The 20,432-nt window shown below is 48.1% G+C and overlaps 1 protein-coding gene across 2 annotated transcripts in view; it reads left to right on the forward strand.

Moving 5' to 3' along the window:
* Positions 1-8,039: 8,039 nt before the first annotated feature.
* Positions 8,040-20,432, forward strand: part of XYLB (xylulokinase) — a 44,665-nt gene continuing 32,272 nt past the window's right edge. For both annotated transcript variants that reach the window (XR_010662944.1, XM_065933010.1), the window contains exons 1-8: positions 8,040-8,157; positions 9,365-9,447; positions 12,613-12,682; positions 14,064-14,144; positions 16,374-16,460; positions 17,091-17,219; positions 18,005-18,070; positions 19,748-19,820. Coding sequence is in view for 1 of the 2 variants with exons in the window: in XM_065933010.1 (XP_065789082.1) it covers positions 8,101-8,157; positions 9,365-9,447; positions 12,613-12,682; positions 14,064-14,144; positions 16,374-16,460; positions 17,091-17,219; positions 18,005-18,070; positions 19,748-19,820 (646 nt within the window). In the remaining variant the exon portion in view is untranslated. The remainder of the gene's footprint in view (positions 8,158-9,364; positions 9,448-12,612; positions 12,683-14,063; positions 14,145-16,373; positions 16,461-17,090; positions 17,220-18,004; positions 18,071-19,747; positions 19,821-20,432) is intronic.

Below are 20,432 nucleotides of genomic sequence, written 5' to 3' on the forward strand. Positions count from 1 at the left end.
CTGAACCATTAGGGAAGCCCGTTTGTTTATCTAATCAATGGCTAATATTACCTAGAGATTGGCATGGTATATTTTAACAGGCCATAGGCTAGCCACTAGCCAGATACGGCCGTTGAGGGCTTGAAATGTGGGTCGTTGGAGCTGAGATGCGGGCGCGCCCGTAGGCCCAGGTCAGACTGTGTCTTTATCCTGAGGGCAGTGAGGAGCTTCTGCCGGCTTTTAGGCAGTGGACGCAGAGTCAGTTTTGCCTTCCACAAGGGTCACCCTGGTGGCTGGAGGGTGATATATCCATACAATAGAATGTTTTCTGGCCAAACAAGGAATGAAGTCCTTATACGCACCACTGTTACCCAGCAAAGGGCTCATGTGTCTGCAGTGTAGAAGGCCAAACTCTGACACCGGATGTTAGCAGCAAAGTCATGGTTTATTGCAGAGTACGAAGAAAGGGAGTAGGGGACACATTTCCGATCCATTCCAAATTTGAATTGGAGGTGTTTTTAAAAGGGAAGAACTAAGAAGCTGAGATTAGTCATTGTCTTGTATCATTTCTGTGATATTTTAAAAATCATAGTTTCAAGGGGTCATGAGTTTTCCAGTTTCCAGTTCTCTGATCAAGAAGATGGTTCATGGCTGAGGGGCCTGTGAACTCATCTTGCCCCAGAGATGTAACTTGAGTTTGTACATTAGATATCTACAACAGCAATTTTAGTACATAGATGATGTTACCATGTTATAAACAGTAGCTGTTTTAGTCATCAGATACCTCTAGTTGATTAGTGTTCAGTGAGCACAGGATTAAGGTCAGAGGGGACAAGAAAAGGAATAATGGTTTATATAGAGAGGTTAATCATAAACCAGATAAGGGAACTCTGTTTTAGGAGGCTCAGCTTCACTACAGTGTGAATGAGTCTTGAAAAAGTATGCTAAGTATAGTAAACCAGTTAGAAGAGGTCACAGATGTTGTATGGTTCTATTTAATTTAAATGTCCTAAATAGGCAAAGTAGATTAGTGGTTGCCAGTGTTTGGGGAGAATGGGAAAGAATGAACAATGGAATTTCTTTGGGGGTTTATGAAAGTGTCCTAAAATTGGTTAGCAGTGGTTGAACAATTCTGTGAACACACTCAAAACCATTGATCGAGTACTTGAAACAGATTGTGGGGTATGTGACTTATGTATCAATGAGAATGTTAAAAAAGAGAGATTAGCAGAAGGCAGAGTAATGAAGGAGCAGAGAGCAGGGTGCTTACTTGACTGCAGTTAGAAGGGTGCATTGTGCAGCATTTCTGGAGGGGAGTTTGGTAAGATGTACAGATATTGATATTTAGACTCTGTCTACCCTTTGACTCAGGAATCCTCCTCTGACTTACCCAAAGGAGGAGATACGAAGACAGGTGTACACAAGGATGTTCACTGCAGCTTTGTTACATGAAAAATACATAATTTGGGGAAAATACAATTTGAGGGGATTTCCCTGGTAATCTGGTGGCTAAGATTCCACACTCCCAAGGGAGGGGGCCCAGGTTTGATCCCGGGTTAGGAAACTAGATGCCACAGGTTGCAAATGAGAGTTCACATACTGCAGCTAAAGATCCCACATGCTGCAATGTAGAATGAAGACCCTGTGTGCTGCAGCTAAGACCTGGCACAGCCAAATAAATACATTTTTTAAAAATTTCCATTTTTTTTGGCAGGGGGGCGGGGGCGTGAAGCTTACGGGATCTTAGTTCCCCAACCAAGGACGGAAACCATGTCCCAATCAGTTGAAGAGTGGACTTCTAACCACTGGACTGCCAGGGAAGTCCCAATTTTTTAAAAAAACAAACTTTAAGTCATTACTAAGAGATGCTACTGTTCAGATTATATAGTCAATACAATTTATTAAAGCTCTATATTTACAGACATGAAAAGCTGTCCATGACATAATGTTTAGAGAAGTGGGCAGTTTAACAGTGGGACTTCAGCAGTTATGTAAAATTCAGGCATTTCTTTATACATAGAGGGAAGTTCATCAAAAGGCTGTGTATCTTTCAGAGCCCCTGATTTATGGAGTGTATTATTTTTTTTTATTTTTTTATTTATTTTATTTTATATTTTCAGTGGTGGAGTGTATTAGTTTTCTGGGGCTGCTGAGAAAAGTACCACCAAGTGGGTGGTTTAAAAATAGAGATTTGCTTTTTCACAGTTCTAGAGGTTACAATCCAAAAATTAAGATGATGGTGGAGTACTTGGGCCAGCTGATGTGAAGAACTGACTCATTTGAAAAGACCCTGATGAGGGGAATGATTGAAGACAGGAGGAGAAGGGGATGACAGAGGATGAGATGGTTAGATGGCATCGCTGACTCAATAGACATGAGTTTGCGTAAGCTCCGGGAGTTGGTGATAGACAGGGAAGCCTGGTGTACTGCAGTCCATGGGGTTGCAAAGAGTCAGACACAACTGAGCAACTGAACTGAACTGAATGTTCTCTTTGGAGAATCTAGGAAAGAATCTTTCTGTGCCTTTTCTAGCTTTGGGTAGTTGCCAGCAGTCCTTGAGTGTGTATCTGTGTGTGTGTCTAAATTTCTCTTTTCCTATGGGGATACCAGTGACTGGATTAGGGCCCACCCAGTACAAAGTCATTTAAATTTGATTACATCTGGAAAGACCTTATATCCAAGTAAGGTCACATTCACAGGTACGGGGAATTAGAACTTGAACATGCATTTGGGGAATACACAATTCTGCTCACTGTGTATGCTTAGTTGCTGAGTCATGTCCGAGTCTTTGCCACCCCATGGTCTGTAGTCCGCCAGGCCCCTCTGTCCTTGGGGATTCTCCAGGCAAGAATATTGGAGTGGGTTGCCATGCCCTCCTCCAGGGGGCCTTTCCAACTCAGGGATTGAGCCCAGGTCTCCCTCATTGAAAGCAGATTCTTTACCCTCTGAGCCACCAGGAAAGCCCAAGAATACTGAAGTGGGTAGCCTATCGGTTCTCCAGGGGATCTTCCCCACCCAGGAATTGAACCAGGGTCTCCTGCATTCATTGCAGGCAGATTCTTTACCATCTGAGCTACCATGGAAGCCCCTCTGCTCACTATATGATGTTCGTTAATTTCTTTTCACTCTTTAAAATTTTTTTTTTTTAATTTATTTTTGGCTACTTGGTCTTCATTGCTACTCGGGCTTTCTCTAGTTGTAGCAAGCTGGAGCTACTTTAGTTGCGGTGATCGAGCTTCTCATGGCGGAGTTCTCTCCTTGCAGAGCACAGGTTCTAGAGTGGGCGGGCTTTAGTAGCTGCAATACGTGGTCTCATGGGCTCTAGAATGTGGGGTCGGTAGTTGTGGTGCACGGGCTTCTTGCTCTCTTCACTCCTTAATGAAAGCATGCAAGAATATACATTTATCTTTTGAGTATGTGTATCCCCAAAGTTCTGAAAAGGATGTTTTCCTTTTCCTGGGTTCTAAACAGTGTGTTGTATTTTGACTTCCTCTTTGACTCAGTAATTATTTAAGAGAATAAGTTAAAAGTACTAAGAACCCCGAGAGCCAACCTGTTACTGCTATTTTGTTTGCTTGTTTTTTCTTTATTCTTTTAGTCTAAAAGTTAAAAGCTCAACAATACAGAGTAAATTCAAATGCAGAAGTCACTTCCTAACCATCAGTTTCTAAGTCCCACTCCAACAGATAATTGTTAATAACTTAGAGGGGCTTCCCTAATGGAAAGTTGCTAAAACTCTGTGCTCCCAATGCAGGGGGCCCAGTCTGATCCCTGGTCAGGGAACTAGATCCCACATGCCACAAGTAAAAGTTTGCATGCCGCAACTAAGACCCAGTGCAGCCAAATAAATATTTGAGTCTGTCTTTGACAGAAAATAAACTCATTAAAAAAAACCAAAACTTGAAGTATATATTTCCAGACCTTCCTTTCATGTATACAAAACTACAGGGTTTAATTATCTGCTTTAAACACTCCTGGAATAGGAGAAATTGAGATTCCCAGGGATAAAAGCAGTAAAATCAGGAAAATGCAAGAGAAGAACACCAACATTTAGTTTTCCTAAATCAAATTCACTGCTGAGGTTAGTACAAACACAGAAAGAGTAGGAGCTTTTCTCCTCAAAGCTCTTTAGAATCAAAGTCCATCAAACTTTTCTCCAGATGTAGACACAAAATCAGCTTTAAAAAAAAATCTGAATCTCAGCTGCTTGAGTTACTTATTTGCTAGAGGCAGGACCCACCCCTCACCCTCAGACTTGGATAAACAAATCTGTATGACGTTAGACCTGCTAAGGGCTATAGTTCAAAACATTTATTTTCACTCATAACAGCGTCCCACTGATCTTACAAAAATTTTGTACTACCTTTGAGATAGAACAGAAAGAAGAATTATTTAATTTCTGACATATCTCAAGATGAAATCTGTAAGATTTCAGACAGGTATAATAAATTATTGAATGTGAAAGTCACTCAGTCGTGTCCAACTCTTTGTAACCTCATGGACTGTAGCATGCTTGGCTCCTCTGTCCATGAAATTCTCCAGGCCAAAATACTGGAGTGGGTAGCTATTCCCTTCTCCAGGATATCTTCCCAACCCAGGGGTCAAACCCAGGTATCCCACATTGCAGGCATATTCTTTATCATCTGAGCCACCAGGGAAGCCCTAAATTAGTGAATCTGAATTATAATTGATTTTTTAAAAACTTTTATTTTTTGGCCACATCATGCGGCTTGCAGGATCTTATTTCCCCAATCCAGGGCCATGGCAGTGAAAAGTGCAAAGTCCTAACCACTGGATCACCAGGGAAGTGCCTGAATTATCTCTTCCATTTCCCAATTTCTGATTACTTTTGATTCAGTGACTTTATCTTTGTGTTAAAAGTGGAAGGGATAGGTGTATATATACTATATATAAAGTTTTATATAAACTTTTATATATAAAGTTTTATATATAGTATATATATATAGCTTTATATATATAAAGCTACCAGTATACTCCTAACTTTTCACTCTTAAATCTACTTATTTAGAAGGCTGTATATATATGCCTGAATGGTTTCAGTAGAATCAGTACTAATGAATACAGCTTTAGGTAGGTTGGATAAAAACAACTAGTCTGCTATTATTACACAAACAGAATAAAATATATTGGAATTGAAAAACAGTGCATTTTTATCCAGAAAGCATATTTCTTCAGAGTTTTTCTCAAAGAAAGAGAAAAAAATAACTTTGAGAAAAATTCATGTTGTGGCTGCAGACTTTAAAGAATGAAGAGATAGTTCAGGGGTGTTTCATTGGTGAACAGAGTATAGAAACTGAATTTATGTTTGTCTCCCTTTTCCTATTTTACAATGAGTTCTCATTATTATATCTACTAAATGAAATGTTTTTCTTTTTCTGAAAAGCTTACATCTAGTGCTTACCCTCAGATAGATTAGTTTTCACTGACTTGTGTGTCAAGATGTAATATATCCAGTTAACAAACACCTAGATTGAAAGAAAACTTGATTCAGTCAAAGACCTTGTTCAGTTCAGTCACTCAGTCATGTCCAACTCTTTGTGACCCCATGGACTGCAGCATACCAGGCTTCCCTGTCCATCACCAACTCCCAGAGCCTGCTCAAACTCATGTCCATCGAGTAGATGATGCTGTCCAACCATCTCATCCTCTGTTGTCCCCTTCTCCTCCTGCCCTCAATCTTTCCCAGCATCATGGTCTTTTCCAATGAGTCAGTTCTTCGCATCAGGTGGCCAAAGTATTGGAGTTTCAGCTTCAGCATCAATCCTTCCAGTGAATATTTAGGACTGATCTCCTTTAGGATGGACTGGTTGGATCTCCTTGCTGTCCAAGGGACTCTCAAGAGTCTTCAACACCACAGTTCAAAAGCATCAATTCTTTGGTGCTCAGCTTTCTTTTAGTCCAACTCTCACATCCATACATGACTACTGGAAAAACCAGTAGCTTTGACTAGACAGACCTTTGTTGGCAAAGTAATGTCTCTGCTTTTTAATATGCTATCTAGGTTGGTCATAGACCTTGCTAAGAGAAGAAAATGTAGGCTAATATCTTTGTAAAAAGTGTCAGAAAGTAGCTTTGTGGCTTGAAGGTGGGGAAACACTTCTTAAAATCAATACGGAGAAAAATTGACAGATTTTATTATATTCAAATTAAATTTTTCCAGTCCATGAAGGGCAAGATGGGCAAAGTTAGCAGATAAATGACATATTGGGAGAAGATATTTGCAATACCTAAGACCAATTGGGAACTTACATCTTGAAATATAAGAAACTCCTGCAAATCCTTAAAATAAGACAAAAATTCCCAATTTGAAAAATGGGCAAAGGGAATAAGCAGGGAATTCACTGAATGGGAAATCCTAAATGGCTAGTGAGTGTATAATGAAGAGAAGCTCAAATTCATCAGTAATGAGAGAAATGCAAATTAAAGCAATAACGAGAAACCACTCCTCACCTATTACACTGGCAAAATAAAAAAGGATATAAATGCCAGGTACTAAATATAGGATGGAGAAGTTCAGGTACCCTTGGGCATTCCAGGTGGGAGTGTTGACCAGTATAGCGGTTCTGAGAAGTAACCCAGTACTCTGATCATACGAGCTAGGCACACATAGTATAAACCCTACTCTTGGATATTACCCACCCCCCCAAAAAAAATTCCCTCCCAGAGGCCATAGAACCATGGATGAGGATGTTTCAACCTGTGCTACTTGCATTCGTGGGGAACTGGAGTCCACCCCAGTGCCCCTGAGGGGCAGCTTGTGCAGCGAAACCTGGGGTCAGTGCACTAATGAACACAATAGAGCTGTTACAAGCAACTAAGTAGATCAGGGTTCCCACACACTTTACACTTCATGGTATCCTTCAGAATCTTAGTTTTGTCATGTGCTCCTTGGCATGGTTCTGTTTATTAAGTATCAACAGTTAGACCCAAACGGTTTCATATATACTTGTGTCCTAACAACTTAAAAGCTCTTTGAAGAAATTAGTGCACATAAGTAGGGAGAGAAAATAATTTCATTTCCTTCTTAAATAAGCATTAAATAACATTTATTAATTAAATAACATTAAATAACATTAATTAAATCATTAAATAACACTCACTAAGGGGATGTGTGTGCCTGTTGCGTGTTGCACAACTCTTCAAAGATTAGGATCAGACTGAAAACCGCTGCCCTTATTTTTTCACTTTAATTTTCCTGCAGTACTTGTTAATCACCATGACTGCTTAATCACCGCGATTTGTTGATCACTGTGACACAGTTGTGCAGAGATATGACGCTTTATCCTAGAAAAGAATCTAGCAAATCCAGTGTTAGAACTGTTGACTGCCCAGCAGTCGACAGTCCACGACCTACCAGTGCCCTAGAGACTGACAAAGGTTGAGATGAGTGTCCCTGTGTTTTCCTCCAAAAGTAAAAATATCCCGCTGCACCCCTGTGGGTTCCCCGCACCTTCCCAGAGCACCTGGGCGCACAGTTTGGGAACCAGAGAATACATATGAGTAAACTGTAAAAACAGTGCTGAATTTTTAAGGGTACTTCAAAACTAACTCCCAGGGAATTTCCTGGCGGTCCAGGGATTTGGACTCTTCGCTTTCACTGCCGACAGCGCGGATTCAGTCCCTGGGTCCATTTCCCTGTGTCCCCTAACTCGGCACCATGAGTGGACAGGTGCTCCAGTACCCGAGAGAGACGAACTTGGAGGTCCCAGGCTCCGGGCTCTCAGAGAGACAGGTAGGAATAAGCCGGCCTAAGGATGAATCCTTTGGTCCAGGCGTCCTCCAAGAGAAGGCAGGCCGCGATGAGGCCGGGTCCGCGCAGGGAGCACACTTGGATGCGAGGCGGGGCGAGGTGGGGCTGGAGGGAGCGGGCTGCCGGTCGATCGCCCAGGTGCGAAAAGCAGGCGATGCCGAGCTGCGGCGCGTCCTCACCTCGTTCACCCGCAGGTGGCGCCAGAGCGCAAGGCGGCGGGGGCCCCGGGTCCGGGAGGTCGGCCGGGCGGGGCGAGGGGCGGGCCCGGCGTGTCTGCGCGTTGGAGCGCGGCGACAGCCCGGCGGCGGGAAGGACTGACGGAGCCGCGCGCCGCCGGCTCCTCCGCGGCCATGGCCGAGCGCGCCGCTCGCCGCTGCTGCCTGGGCTGGGACTTCAGCACGCAGCAGGTATCGGCGCGGCCCGGGGGCGGACCCGGGTGGGCCGCTTCCTCCGCGACGCCGGGCGGGCTGGCGGGGACCCCGGTACCCGGAACCCTGGGCCGCGCTGCGAGCGCTTCCTTCTCGGGCTTCCCCGGGGACCCGGCACCTCCGCCAGGCCTGTACCCCGACTCTCCCAGAAAGGGGGCCTTCCACCCCCACTCCTTCAAGGGATCCGCGGGCACGTGGCGGCGCAATGCCCGGGGAACCGCAAAGGCTCGCGCGCCTCCTTGAGCACAGGTTGCCAGGGACCCGAAGGAACTCAGCTCCTTTAAACAGAGGGCCAGACAGACGGGCAGACACGCAGGCGGAGCCAGTGGCCGGGAACCAGATCACCGCTTGAAGCTTTTTTTTAAGTGAAATGGGCACGGTGTACACCTGAACTTTGTCCCGCCCGTGACAGCCCTTGGATGGCAGCGTGCCCAGGTCAACCTGCCCGACTGCACGCAGGCACGCAGGCAGGCAGAGTCAAGATTTGCTTTCCAGTTTGGGGTATCAAGGAGCTCGTTCTCCTTAGCTTAGGACATGGTCGCAGTTAAAGACAAACCCCTCTCCACAGATGGGTCAGGGGAGCAAGGCTGTGGTCAATCCCTGACCAGAAACTCCTGGGGGGACCTTGGATAAGTCAGGTTGTCTTGCTAGGCCTGTTTCCCCATTTGTCCAGTAAAGGAGTTGTACCCTTGAGTTTGGAGGTCTGCTCCACTGGGACATGTATCTCAGGTCCTTGATCATGGCCTTTGGGAACAAACCGGGGACCTTGACTGGTCTCTTAGATCCCTGCAGGCGTGGACACCGCAGAGATGTCTCCAAACCCTGCCTCCTATTCCTTCTCCTCTAGGACTTTCTCAGACCTTCTTGCTTGGCACAGGAACCAGCTCATCTATGAACATCTACTTCTAGAGGATTTTGGCTTCGGCTGTTTGGGAGGGCAGAAATTCCCTGAGTGTTTTGGGGTGTTTCTGTTTAGCTTCCACTTCTTCATTTTACTAAGTCTTTGGATATGTGGTCAGATGAGGCCTCTTACCCAGATAATTGCAATGATGCACCTCAGCCTCAAGGAGGTCTCCAGACTGAACCACTTCTAGGGGGCCGGGCTTCACTTGGTGATGTTCGTATCCCTGGACCAATATAGAAGCTGAGGAAAAGTCTATCCATTATTTTAATATTTTCCCTCCAGGTAAAAGTTGTTGCTGTTGATGCAGAGCTGAGTGTCTTCTATGAAGACAGTGTGCATTTTGACAGAGACCTTGTAGAATTTGGGTATGTACCTAGGGTGCCTGTGTGTGTGTAGGGGGTGGTTTGGGGGTCCACCCTAAACCCTTTTTTTTTTTTTTTTTTGGCCCTACTGCATGTCACTTTGGGATGGTTGTTCCTTGACCAGGGATTGAACCTGTGCTCTTTGCAGTGCAAGCATGGAGTCCTAATCACTGGACTGCCAAGGAATTCCAACTTTTTATATTTATTAACCGCACTATTCTGGTTTCCTCAAATTGCAAGAAGGGTGATCTTGACACACCACTCAGCATCTTTATTTTGTGCCTGGAATGCACTCTTCTGCGTTCTTTCCGAATTCTGCACATGGCTTCATATATGTAGTAGATATCAGCTGACGCTTTGTACCAAGCACTGGGCTGCATGCTGGGATTTGATGGTGAAGCAAAGAGTCATGGTTCTTGCTCTCCCAGTTCTTCACATTTAGTGGGGAAGATTGATATCAGTCAAAGACTGATTGATTAAAAAAAAAAAAGAATGTTTTTTTTTAATAAACTCAGAGAAGACCTTTGATGGACAGGAACTCACTTCTTTAAGTACTTACTGTAAAGAAAGGTGATCTAGACTTGGAAGAGTAGGTTAGAGAATGTTTCTAAGGAGGTAGTGCTTAAGCCAAGATCTGAATGAGTGGGGTTAGCTAGGTGATAGATGGTAGAGAGCTTTCCAGGCAGAAAGAATAGCACATGCAAAGGTCCTGTGGCAAGGAGCACTGCTCATTCATGGAGCTGAAAAAGGCTGAGTGACTAGGGAGCAGAGAGGGTGGGTTGGGCCGGGCCATAGAGGTGGAAGCCGGGTTGGACCACATAGGCCATGGAATGGAGTTTATCTTTATCCTAAAAGCTATGGTCAGCCACTGCAGGGCTGTAGGGATTGGGGGAGGGTACAGTGTGAGATGGTGGTTTTTGTTTTTTAAAAAGATCTTTCTGGGCGCAGTGGCAACGCAGATAGGATGTGGCCAAAGTACATGTTGGGAAACTACTGAGGAGGTTTTCCAAAGATCATCCGGAGGAGAAATGATATTGATTGGATGAGAGAGAGCTGGGTGGTAAAATTGACAGGTCTTGGTACAGAATTTTTTATGAGATATGAGGGTGAGGCTTCTGGCTGGCCTTCAGGGTGGATAGTAGACTGTGAAAGAGAATTGGTTTCTGGGAAACAGATCATGATTTTAGATTTTTGTATTAGTTTGGTAGGGCTTCCAGAACAAAATCCCACAGACTGGGTGGTCTAAACAACAGACTTTTTAATAAATTAATTAATATTTTGGCTCCGTTGAGTCTCTGTGGCTGTGAGAAGGCTTTCTCTAGTTGCGGGGGGAGGGGGGGTTGCTCTCTAGTTTTGGTGTGTGGGCTTCTCATTGGGGTGACTTCTCCTGTGGAGCACAGGCTCTGGAGGCTCAGCAGTTGTGACACGGGCTTAGTTGCCCCGAGGCGTGTGGAATCTTCCTGCACCAAGGGTTGAACCTGTGTCCCCTGCATTGGCACTGGATTCTTAATGACTGGACCGCCAGGGCAATCCAAACAATAGACGTTTATGTTCTTACTGTTCTGGAGTCTGGAAGTCCAAGTGCTAAGTGCTGGCAGCGTTGGTTTCCTCTGAGACCTCTCTCATGGCTTTCCAGACGGCTGCCTTCTTTGCTGCCTCTCACATGGTCATCCTTCTGTGTGAGTGCACCCCTGGCATCTCCTGGTTATTTATATCCTTTCTTTTATAAGGACATCAACCATACTGGATTAGGGCCCACCCTGATGACTTCATCGTAACTTACTTACCTCTTTAAAGGTACCATCTTCAAACACAGTCACATTGTATGGTACTGGGGCTTGGGACACGGTGAACTTCGAAGGACACAATTCAGTTCGTAGCAGTTGTGGATTTCTTGATTTTTGAGGTGGCCTGGAGTGGTCCTGGTGGAACTGTCCATCCATGTCTGTTTTAGACAGCACTTACCCCTTGAAGCCTTCCCTTCTGGCTTCTCCGTCTCACTGCCCATCACCTCGTGTTGCCATCTGCTTCTTCCCCAGCTCATATGTCTCCTTTGAGCTGAGGTTGGAGGCTCTCTTGCTTTCATATTTTATATTACTACAGGCCACCCCTCTGAGAGTTTTGGTAGTTTGTATCTTTCAAGGAATCGGTCTGTTTCATCTAACCTATCAGATTTGTGGCCATAGAATTGTTCATAATATTCCTTTATTGTCTTCTGATGTCTGCGAGATCAGTAGTGAAGACCCTTCTCTTGTTTCTGATGTTGGTAATTTACATCTTCTCTCTCTCTTTTTTTTTCTTAGTTAGCTTGACTAGAGGTTTATCAGTTGACCTTTCCATAGGATCAGCTTTTGGTTTCTTTGATTTTTCTCTTTTCATTTTCATTGATTCGTGCTCTGCTGCTGCTGCTGCTAAGTCACTTCACTCATGTCCGACTCTGTGCGACCCCATAGACGGCAGCCCACCAGGCTCCCCGTCCCTGGGATTCTCCAGGCCAGAACACTGGAGTGGGTTGCCATTTCCTTCTCCAGTGCATGAAAGTGAAAAGTGAAAGTGAAGCCGCTCAGTCGTGTCCGACTCTTTGTGACCCCGTGGACTGCAGCCTACCAGGCTCCTCCGTCCATGGGATTTTCCAGGCAAGAGTACTGGAATGGGCTGCCATTGCCTTCTCTGACTCATGCTCTAATTTTTATTAAATTTATTATTTCTTCTTTTCTGCTTGGATTATTGTCGCCATATTTGAGCTTTTGTTTTTTATGTCATTGAATATCTCAGTCTCTCTTTCTGTTGCTTCTTGATTTTGAGTCATCGTTTAAAAGGCCTCCTCGCTCCAAAATTAGGAAGTGGACTTGGAAGAGCTTCTCATCCATCGCCAAACTTTCCCAACCCCTTATGCCCACTGCTCCGAGTGACAGCCTTGCAGGGTGAACACTTTATATTTAGAAGGCGTGTTTTTGCTGGTGCTTTCGGAGAATTGCCACCTCTGAGCCACACTGCGCAATTTCCATGCCTTCTCTCTCCACCTTGCCTGTCATCTTCCCTGTTTACAATCTAGAGTTCCCCCACGAGGCTGGGGGTGGGGTGCTTCTCCTGTGGGAGGGATCCAGGATCTGCCACTGCCGCGCTTCCACCTGAGGCTCTGTCCCACATTACCTCTTCTGCTTGTAGGACTCAGGGTGGAGTTCACGTTCACAAGGATGGCCTGACAGTGACCTCTCCGGTCCTGATGTGGGTCCAGGTAAGCCACGGATTCCTGTCCCTCTCACCAGCCCGTCTCACCAGCAGACTTGGAAATTTGCTCAGAAGCCTGAAGGTGGCAGCTCATGAGAGCCCTTGTTGAGACCAGGTCCTCCTGGGCAAATGGAATCTGCACGGTCCAGGGCCAGCCTCGGTCTTCACTGGTGTCAGGACTCCTGAACTGAGGAGACACAGAGAGCTTCCAGGTTCTGAAACCAGAGCAGCTGGAAAGTCCTGCCACCTTTAAAATGCCACAGAGCAGTCTCCCAGACATTCTGCTTTTAGGCCCTGTGTCCTCCCTTGTACCCTGAGATCCAGACATGGCCCTTACACTCTTCGCTTAGTGCTCAGTCCCCAGACCCTTCCACTCCAGGGGCACGGGCCCTCAGCATGGTGACTTGTGACCTGCCCAGTCAGGCTTAGATCTGTCCCAAGCCAGGCCTGCCTGCTCAGGACCAGTGAGGAAGCAGGATGCCTGTTGCCAGATCTGGGTTACCTGTGAGGCCACAGGACTAGGGTGTGGACAGCACAGGCCGGTGTGATAGGAGCCGAGGGCTCTCTCATTGACCACAGGGGGCCTGAAACCCTGGAACTGGAGGTCAGATAAAGGTAGCAACTGAATGTCCTCTGCCCACAGGTTTTTCAGTTCTCGGATGCTTAGCTGTGCTGCATGCCATGGGGGATCTAGTTCCCTGACCAGGATTGAACCCAGGGCTCCCTGCACTGGGAGCTCAGAGTCTTAGCCACTGGACCACCAGTAAAGTCTCTGAAGCCTTGTTCTGATGGGAGCTTCAACTTTGCTCTTTGCTTCTCCATTGCAGTGAAGTCATATCCGTAATATGGTGCACTGAAAATGCAAATAAACAAAAATTTGAGCCATCTGGTTTCGGCTCTTCCCGAATACTTGTGTGCATGCTCAGTCCTGTCCAACTCTTTGCGACCCCGTGGACAGTAGCCCACCAGGGTCCCCTGTTCATGGAATTTCCCAGGCAAGAATACTGGAGTGGGTTGCCATTTCCTCCTCCAGGGCATCTCCCCAACCCAAGGGATCGAACCAGCATCACCTGCATTGACAGGCGGATTCTGTACCGCTGAGCCACCTGAGAAGCCCTCCGGAATGTTTGGAAGTCACCAACTGGAGAGGCAAAATTTGAGGATTGCTGGTTTCTGATTCCATTTATTTAAAATATTTTTAGCATAGCTCACCCTTTTATTTGGTTGATGCCTACTCATTTAATTGATGTACTCTAGTGCTTCCAAACCCTGAGTCATCAGTTCCTTCTTTATCTCCACTGACAGGGCAGGCACTTAAAATCCAGGCTTGTGCATTACCTGGTTCCGTGGTTCAGGACAGTCATGGTGAATTCTGTGTTTCTTCTCAGGCTTTGGATATCATCTTGGAGAAGATGAAGGCTTCGGGCTTTGACTTCTCTCAAGTCCTCGCCTTGTCTGGGGCGGGCCAGGTTTGTTTGCTCAGCCTCTGTCCACAACATTAGGGGCGTCTGTCTTGGGCAGTGGTGTGGGTGCTGAGGTGATGGCTCCCCTCAAAGGAAGGTGCATGTTCTTGAGAGTCACTGCACATGTTTCGAGGCAGTGAAAATCCCTATAGCTGTTTGACCTTGAAGGATGAAACAGAGGATCTGAGACAGTGCGTACAGTTAAATGTTGTACAGAAGAGGACACCGGGTGAGGAGGAACTGGATCCAGGTCGTCCAGGGGATGGAGGAAGCTTTTGACATGAATTTATTATGACTGTTTGAGGGCACATAATGGCTTTTTTCTGGAAGCAAAAATAAAGTCAGAAGTCATGCTGATAACAATAGCAGTGTAATAATGACAAAGAACATTGAACGCCAAGTGTATGCCAGGTGCGGTGCTGACCATTTTACCTGCGCTAGCTCAGTCTTCATAACAGTTGTACCAGGAGGTATCGTGCAGTGGTTAGCACAGGTGCTCCAGGTTTGATCCCTAGCTCTGCCATTTGCAAGCAGTGACCTGGGGCACGTTGTCCAGCTTTCTGGTGCCTCCATACTCTAGTCTGCCATGAGCTCAATGTGACTGTTAAATAGATAGGACAGTGTGAAAAAAAAAACCAAGTTTTAGCTACTGTTTTTATTATCATTGCCATTTACATGGGGAAACGGAGGCACTGAGAGGTGATGTCACTTGTCCAAGGTCACGTAGCTGCTAGGAGGGGGAGTGAGGATTCCAGTCCATTGTCATCCTCTGAGTCACTCTGCCCCATGCTGGTTTAGCCCTCATTAGAGAGCGCTCACCAACTCTTCTGAAGGTGCCTCTTCTTCCCCTGACCTGACAGAAGCGTATTGATTGTGTCCTTGTTCCACTAAGCAGAGTCCCTGGTGGTCTTGGCTGCATCCCTCAGCTGAACCCCCAGCCTGGACACCCTCTCCCTCCCACACGTCCCGTCTGCCCCCTTGGCCAGGTATCCCAGGAACACCCCAAGCTTACCATTTCTCTGCCTGAGTGCTCCATCTTGCCCCAGCTGTCCTCCTTCTGTGCCCTTTCTCAGGGAGTTGTGTCTCTCCACCTGGGACCACAACCCAAGGGTCACCCTTGATTCCTCCGTCCTCCTGCCCCCACATTCCAAGGGGTCCCCGAATCCTGCTCATTTGTACCTGACTCCCGAATCTCCACCTCTTCTCCAACTCCACCTCTGTGGCCCCAGGCCTGGTACCCACTGTTTGTCTGGGCCTCTGTTCCACCTCCCTGCCTCCAGCCTACCTTCTCCAGGACTCTCACAAGCCCTTTCATCCATTCTCTCTGGCCATCCAGAGTCCTCACCGGCCCAAGATAAAACCCAGCCTCCCGAGCATGGATGTCAAGGGGTAGGCTGCCACGTCCCCATCCAGTCCCTTCTTCCCCCACCTGAACCTCAGGTTCCTTCCCTGCACATGCCAGCCGCTCTCAACCACAGTTACTCTTTTCATGGAGCACCCCTGCGCCCAACTCTGGGATCCTTTCCTAGTCATCATATCCACTTCTAGGCACGTACACCCCCAGCTGGCTAGACTCCCCTGTGTTTCCGCAGCCCTGCCATTGCACTTCACAGGGTTTTTTTGGCTGCGTCCGAGCTGTAGCATGCGGGATCTTATGTTGCAATGCAGACTATCTAGCTGTGGCCCATGGGCTTAGTTGCTCCATGGTAAGTGGGATCTCAGTTCCCTGACCAGGGATCGAACCCATGTCCCCTGCATTGCAAGGTGGATTCTTACCCACTGGACCACCGGGGAAATCCCTTAATAGAGTTTTGTAATTGTCCACTGTGTCTTATTGCCTGACTGAACTCCAGTATCCATTAGAATAGGGGTAGTACTACCCAGCCATCTGTCCCATCCTGGCGTGATCTAGGTGATCAGCCAGTGTTTGTTGACTGAGTAATGGTAAATGAATAAATGAGTGCGTGTCACATAATATTCTAAGCAATATATTTAAATACAGTTTTACAAAGGCATCAACATCTAGACCCATAATTCTTTGTTCCTCCATGTTTTGAGGTGGACAGGGCAGAGTTCCTCCTCATATTATAGAAATGAAAACCAAGTCTCATAAAGGTGATGAGCTCTGTGACTTAGAAGTACCGGGGCGGACTCGGAGTCCAGTTCTTTGGCGTGTAGTCTGGGGTCCTCCCGGTCTCCAGGAGGCTGACACGGGCTTGGGTTTCCCCTTGGCAGCAACATGGAAGCGTGTACTGGAAGACGGGGGCCGCCCAGGTGCTGACACGCCTGTCACCGGACCTTCCGCTGCGTGAGCAGCTCCAGGTGACTGTGGCCGGGTTGTGGGAGGCTGAGAAACTTCTGTGGGAGGTGGTAGGGAAGAAGGGCCCCGAGCTCCGCAGGTCCTGAAGCCTCGGGCTTTGGGGCATCGTCAGGGGTGTGGGAAGATGGCTGAGCAGCAGTCCTGTGAGCGTGGCCTGCCATGCACACCGCTGTGGTTGGGACAAAGGCTCGGGTGCTCACCGCCCTCATCACGTGGGGCCCTTGCAGTCCAGCACGACTCTGGCAAGCCCCCTGCTCAGAAAACTCCCGCAGGGACCTAGTGCTTCCCCTGGTGCTGCTCAGGCAGGCTCTGGCTTCTCCTCTTTTCCCAAGCTCCACGTGCCCCGGCCAGCCTGCCCTTGGCTGCAGCTCTGGCCCCCCGCCACCCCCTTGCCGTCTCTCGTGTTGCCTGTGGTGCTCAGGTATGCTCACCAGAACCTTCTACCTAGAGCTTTCTGGGGAAAGACCCCCCCCTCCACCCAGGCCAGACCAAGGTTTGGACGTGAATGGCTTACCCACGGGTCTTCCAAGGTCACGTCCAGGGAAGAGATGTCCGCTTCATACCTGCTGTGCTGGGCAGGGTGGCCCGCAGGGTCAGCAGGTGGAGCTCACGCCCGTGCTCCTTCTTTCCAGGCCTGTTTCTCCATCAGCGACTGCCCGGTGTGGATGGACTCCAGCACCTCGGCCCAGTGCCGCCAGCTGGAGGCCGCCGTGGGCGGGGCCCGGGCTCTCAGCCGCCTCACCGGCTCCCGCGCCTACGAGGTGATCTGGGGACAGGGGCTGGGCCAGGAGGAAGACCTGATTGCCGCCCTGGCCCCTTCTCCCTGGGGGTCTGGGAGGACACGCTGGTGACCGGCCCCTGTGGGCATCGTGGGAGGCCGTGTGGCTGCTGCCCCGGGGAGCCAGGCCCGGGCAGTCTGGCCTGTGGTTCTGAGCTAGACCCTCTGCACTGCCCGTCCAGCGAGGGTGGGCCTGCTAATTGCTGCTCCCAGGTCAGAGCTGAGCTGTGTCTGTGCGTGGTAATGGCGCCTCGATCTCAGCCTCTCTGACTTGGAGATACAAGGAGCACTTACGTTTTGGGTAGTTTTGAAGTTGAAAGGAGTCAGTGCTTACAGGCACTTGGTGCAGCTCCTGGGAAAGTAAAAAAAAAAAAAAAAATGAGTACCTCTTTCCTGTTGGCTTCAAGCCGCAGTCCCACCCCCTCCCACGGGGTGGCTGCTGTTGGCTCAGCCAGGATCGTGCCACCCTCCCTGGAGTAGAGGTTCCGGGGGATAAGACTGGCCCTATTTGGGCCACCTGAAGTAGGAAGGGTGTGGGTTAGGAAAATACGTGAGTCCCCTGCATGGGCGCCTTTGGTCAGAGGAGACATCCTGCCACATGAGAAGCGAGATTATTATTAAGGGTGTTCAACAGACATCACACATTTCCAGATTTCAGAAACCTCCTTAAGCTTTTATTCAGAGCCTGCTGTGCTAACTCTGTACTTTATGGAGTTGATCATTCTCCATAGGATATGGGTTTTTAAGCACTTGCACTCTTTTTTCCAGCGATTTACAGGAAACCAGATTGCAAAGATTTACCAGCAGAACCCCGAGGCCTACTCACACACAGAGGTTGGTTAAACGTTCCTCTTTGATTACAAGTCAGGGTCGAATTCTTTCTGTAATTTTGCATAAATATACATCTCATGTACATGGGCTAAGAACATTGATGAGCAGACATTAAAAATGATATGTATGCAATTTGCTTTTATTCTCATTGTCAGGCTTTTTCCAAAGAGGAAGGAAAGGACAGAATTGTAGGAAAGGAGAGTCAGGGACTCTCCTGACCAGAGGGTAGAGGTCAGCGTCAGAGTGGGAGCAGGGGGCCAGGTGTCTTCCGGGGACCACCTGAGTGGATCTGGGTGCCCTTCATCTCTGTCTCCTCAGTTTTGGGCTTTCCTGGTGCGTCAGGCAGTAAAGCATCTGCCTGCAGTGCAGGAGACCTGGGTTTGATACCTGGATCAGGAAGCTCCCCTGGAGAAGGAAATGACCACACACTCCAGTATTCTTGCCTGGAGAATCCCATGGACAGAGGAGACTGGTGGGCTTATAGTCCATGGGGTTGCATAGGGTTGGACCTGAGTAAGCGACTAACACTTTTACTTTTGGGCTCAGTATCCTGTCGTTGATGCAGGTTGCCTAACAGGCGCTTGATAGGCTTGGAGTCTCTGTTTTCTTAGGAAATTTGTAAACCTGGACCAGTGTGTCTCTAGCTGTGGCCCTTCAACACCAGAACCTGTATCCCAGGAACCCAGGTTCCATTCCTTGAGCCACAGTTGCTGAAAGCCGGAACTTAATGCCACCTGAGGAGCAGCTCAATAGCCTGGCTAGTGATAGTCATCTCTAAGTAATTAGAAAATGATCGGCTTGTGTTAAAGCATACTGCTTTTTGAATCTTAACATGCAGTTTACTATTTAGTGAGTCAAAGTTCCAGATTATTCTGCAGTGTTAGCCATTGATGAAGTGGACGGGATGATAAAAATTCTCCAGAGTCTGTGTGTAGAAGAGGTGGCTCGATTGTGAACAGGAGGGGATGGCATTCTCTGCGCTGGTCCACGTGCCTGTGATTCCCATGTGGGACAGACCCTCCGGGTGACATTTGAAATCAATTATCAGTTCCTGCCTTTCATGTTTGGGGTCTCTGGCTTCCAAAGGGGGCGGCTTTCACTTCTACTCATTCTGAACCCCTGAGACGGTCTTGCTTGGCTCTGAGTTCTGTGGCCATACATCTACTTCCTCTGTGAATAAAGGCCATAGAAATGGAGGAAGGAAATCAGGGCAGCACACTCCCCGGCATGTGGATTCCGGTGGAAACTGCCTTCCCTCAGGCTGGCTTCTTCATAGGGTTTTGCTTTTGTTGTTTGGCTGCACTGCCAGGCTTGTGGGATCCTTAGTTCCCTGACCAGGGATTGAACCCAGGCCCCCAGCAGGGAAAGCCCGGAATCCTTACCTTGAGACCGCCAGGGAGCTCATTTTTTCCCTCTGTTGCTGTGAACCTGGCCGTTTTATGACTTGTCAGAAACCGCGGAGCGAGGGGCTCTCCGAAGGAGTCACCGCGGGGTGTTCCGGCCACTCAGAGTGCCCTGCGAGACGAGGGATCCTCCGTCCTCTCACTGCTGGGGCGTCTTGCTCCAAGTTTCGACTTCCCTCCCCAACTTCAGGCTCTCGTCCTGTTGCGTGTGTGTCACGGGCAGTCGGTTGTTCACGAAGGTGAGTCATAAATCTCCCTGTCCCTTTCTCTTTTGCAGAGGATTTCCTTGGTCAGCAGTTTTGCGGCTTCTCTCTTCCTTGGGTCTTACTCCCCTGTAGACTACAGCGATGGTAGGTCTTCAGCGTCCAGGGATGGGCCTGTCCAGCGGGTGCGCGGCAGCGCGAGCCTTGTCCAGTCGTCCATCCCTACTGTCTGTCGCCAAGAAGGGAGTGTGTTAGTTAGCTTTTGCGGGTAACGAATGACCCCAGCGCTTTGCAGCTGAGGGCCATCAATGCTTATTATCTCACAGAGTTTCTGAAGGTCAGGAATCAGGGAGTGGCTTGACTGGATGCTTCTGGCTCTGGGTCTCTGAGGAGGTGACAGTCAAGCTGGCCTCCAGCATTGTGGTCACCCAAAGGCTCGACTGGGGTTGGAGGATCCACTTCCAGGCCGCACACGTGGCTGTTGGCCGGAGGTCTCATTTCCTTGTCGTAACCCCCCAACACCACCATTTGGGAACTAGATTTCACCCCAGGGGAAGGATAAGAGAGACGGCAACCAAGCCGAAGCTACAGAGTCTTTTACACGTTAATCTTGGGAGTGATGTAGGTCAATCTCCTCCTGTCCCTGGTCACACAGACCTCTGGGTACCAGAAGAAGGGACCACAAATGGTGTGAACACGAGGACTGGGGGATGAACAGGCACTGTCTTGGAGCCTGGCTCCCTCAGAAGTTATATTTTG

This window comes from Muntiacus reevesi, chromosome 4 (assembly GCF_963930625.1).
Source record: "Muntiacus reevesi chromosome 4, mMunRee1.1, whole genome shotgun sequence".
Lineage (NCBI taxonomy): Eukaryota > Metazoa > Chordata > Mammalia > Artiodactyla > Cervidae > Muntiacus > Muntiacus reevesi.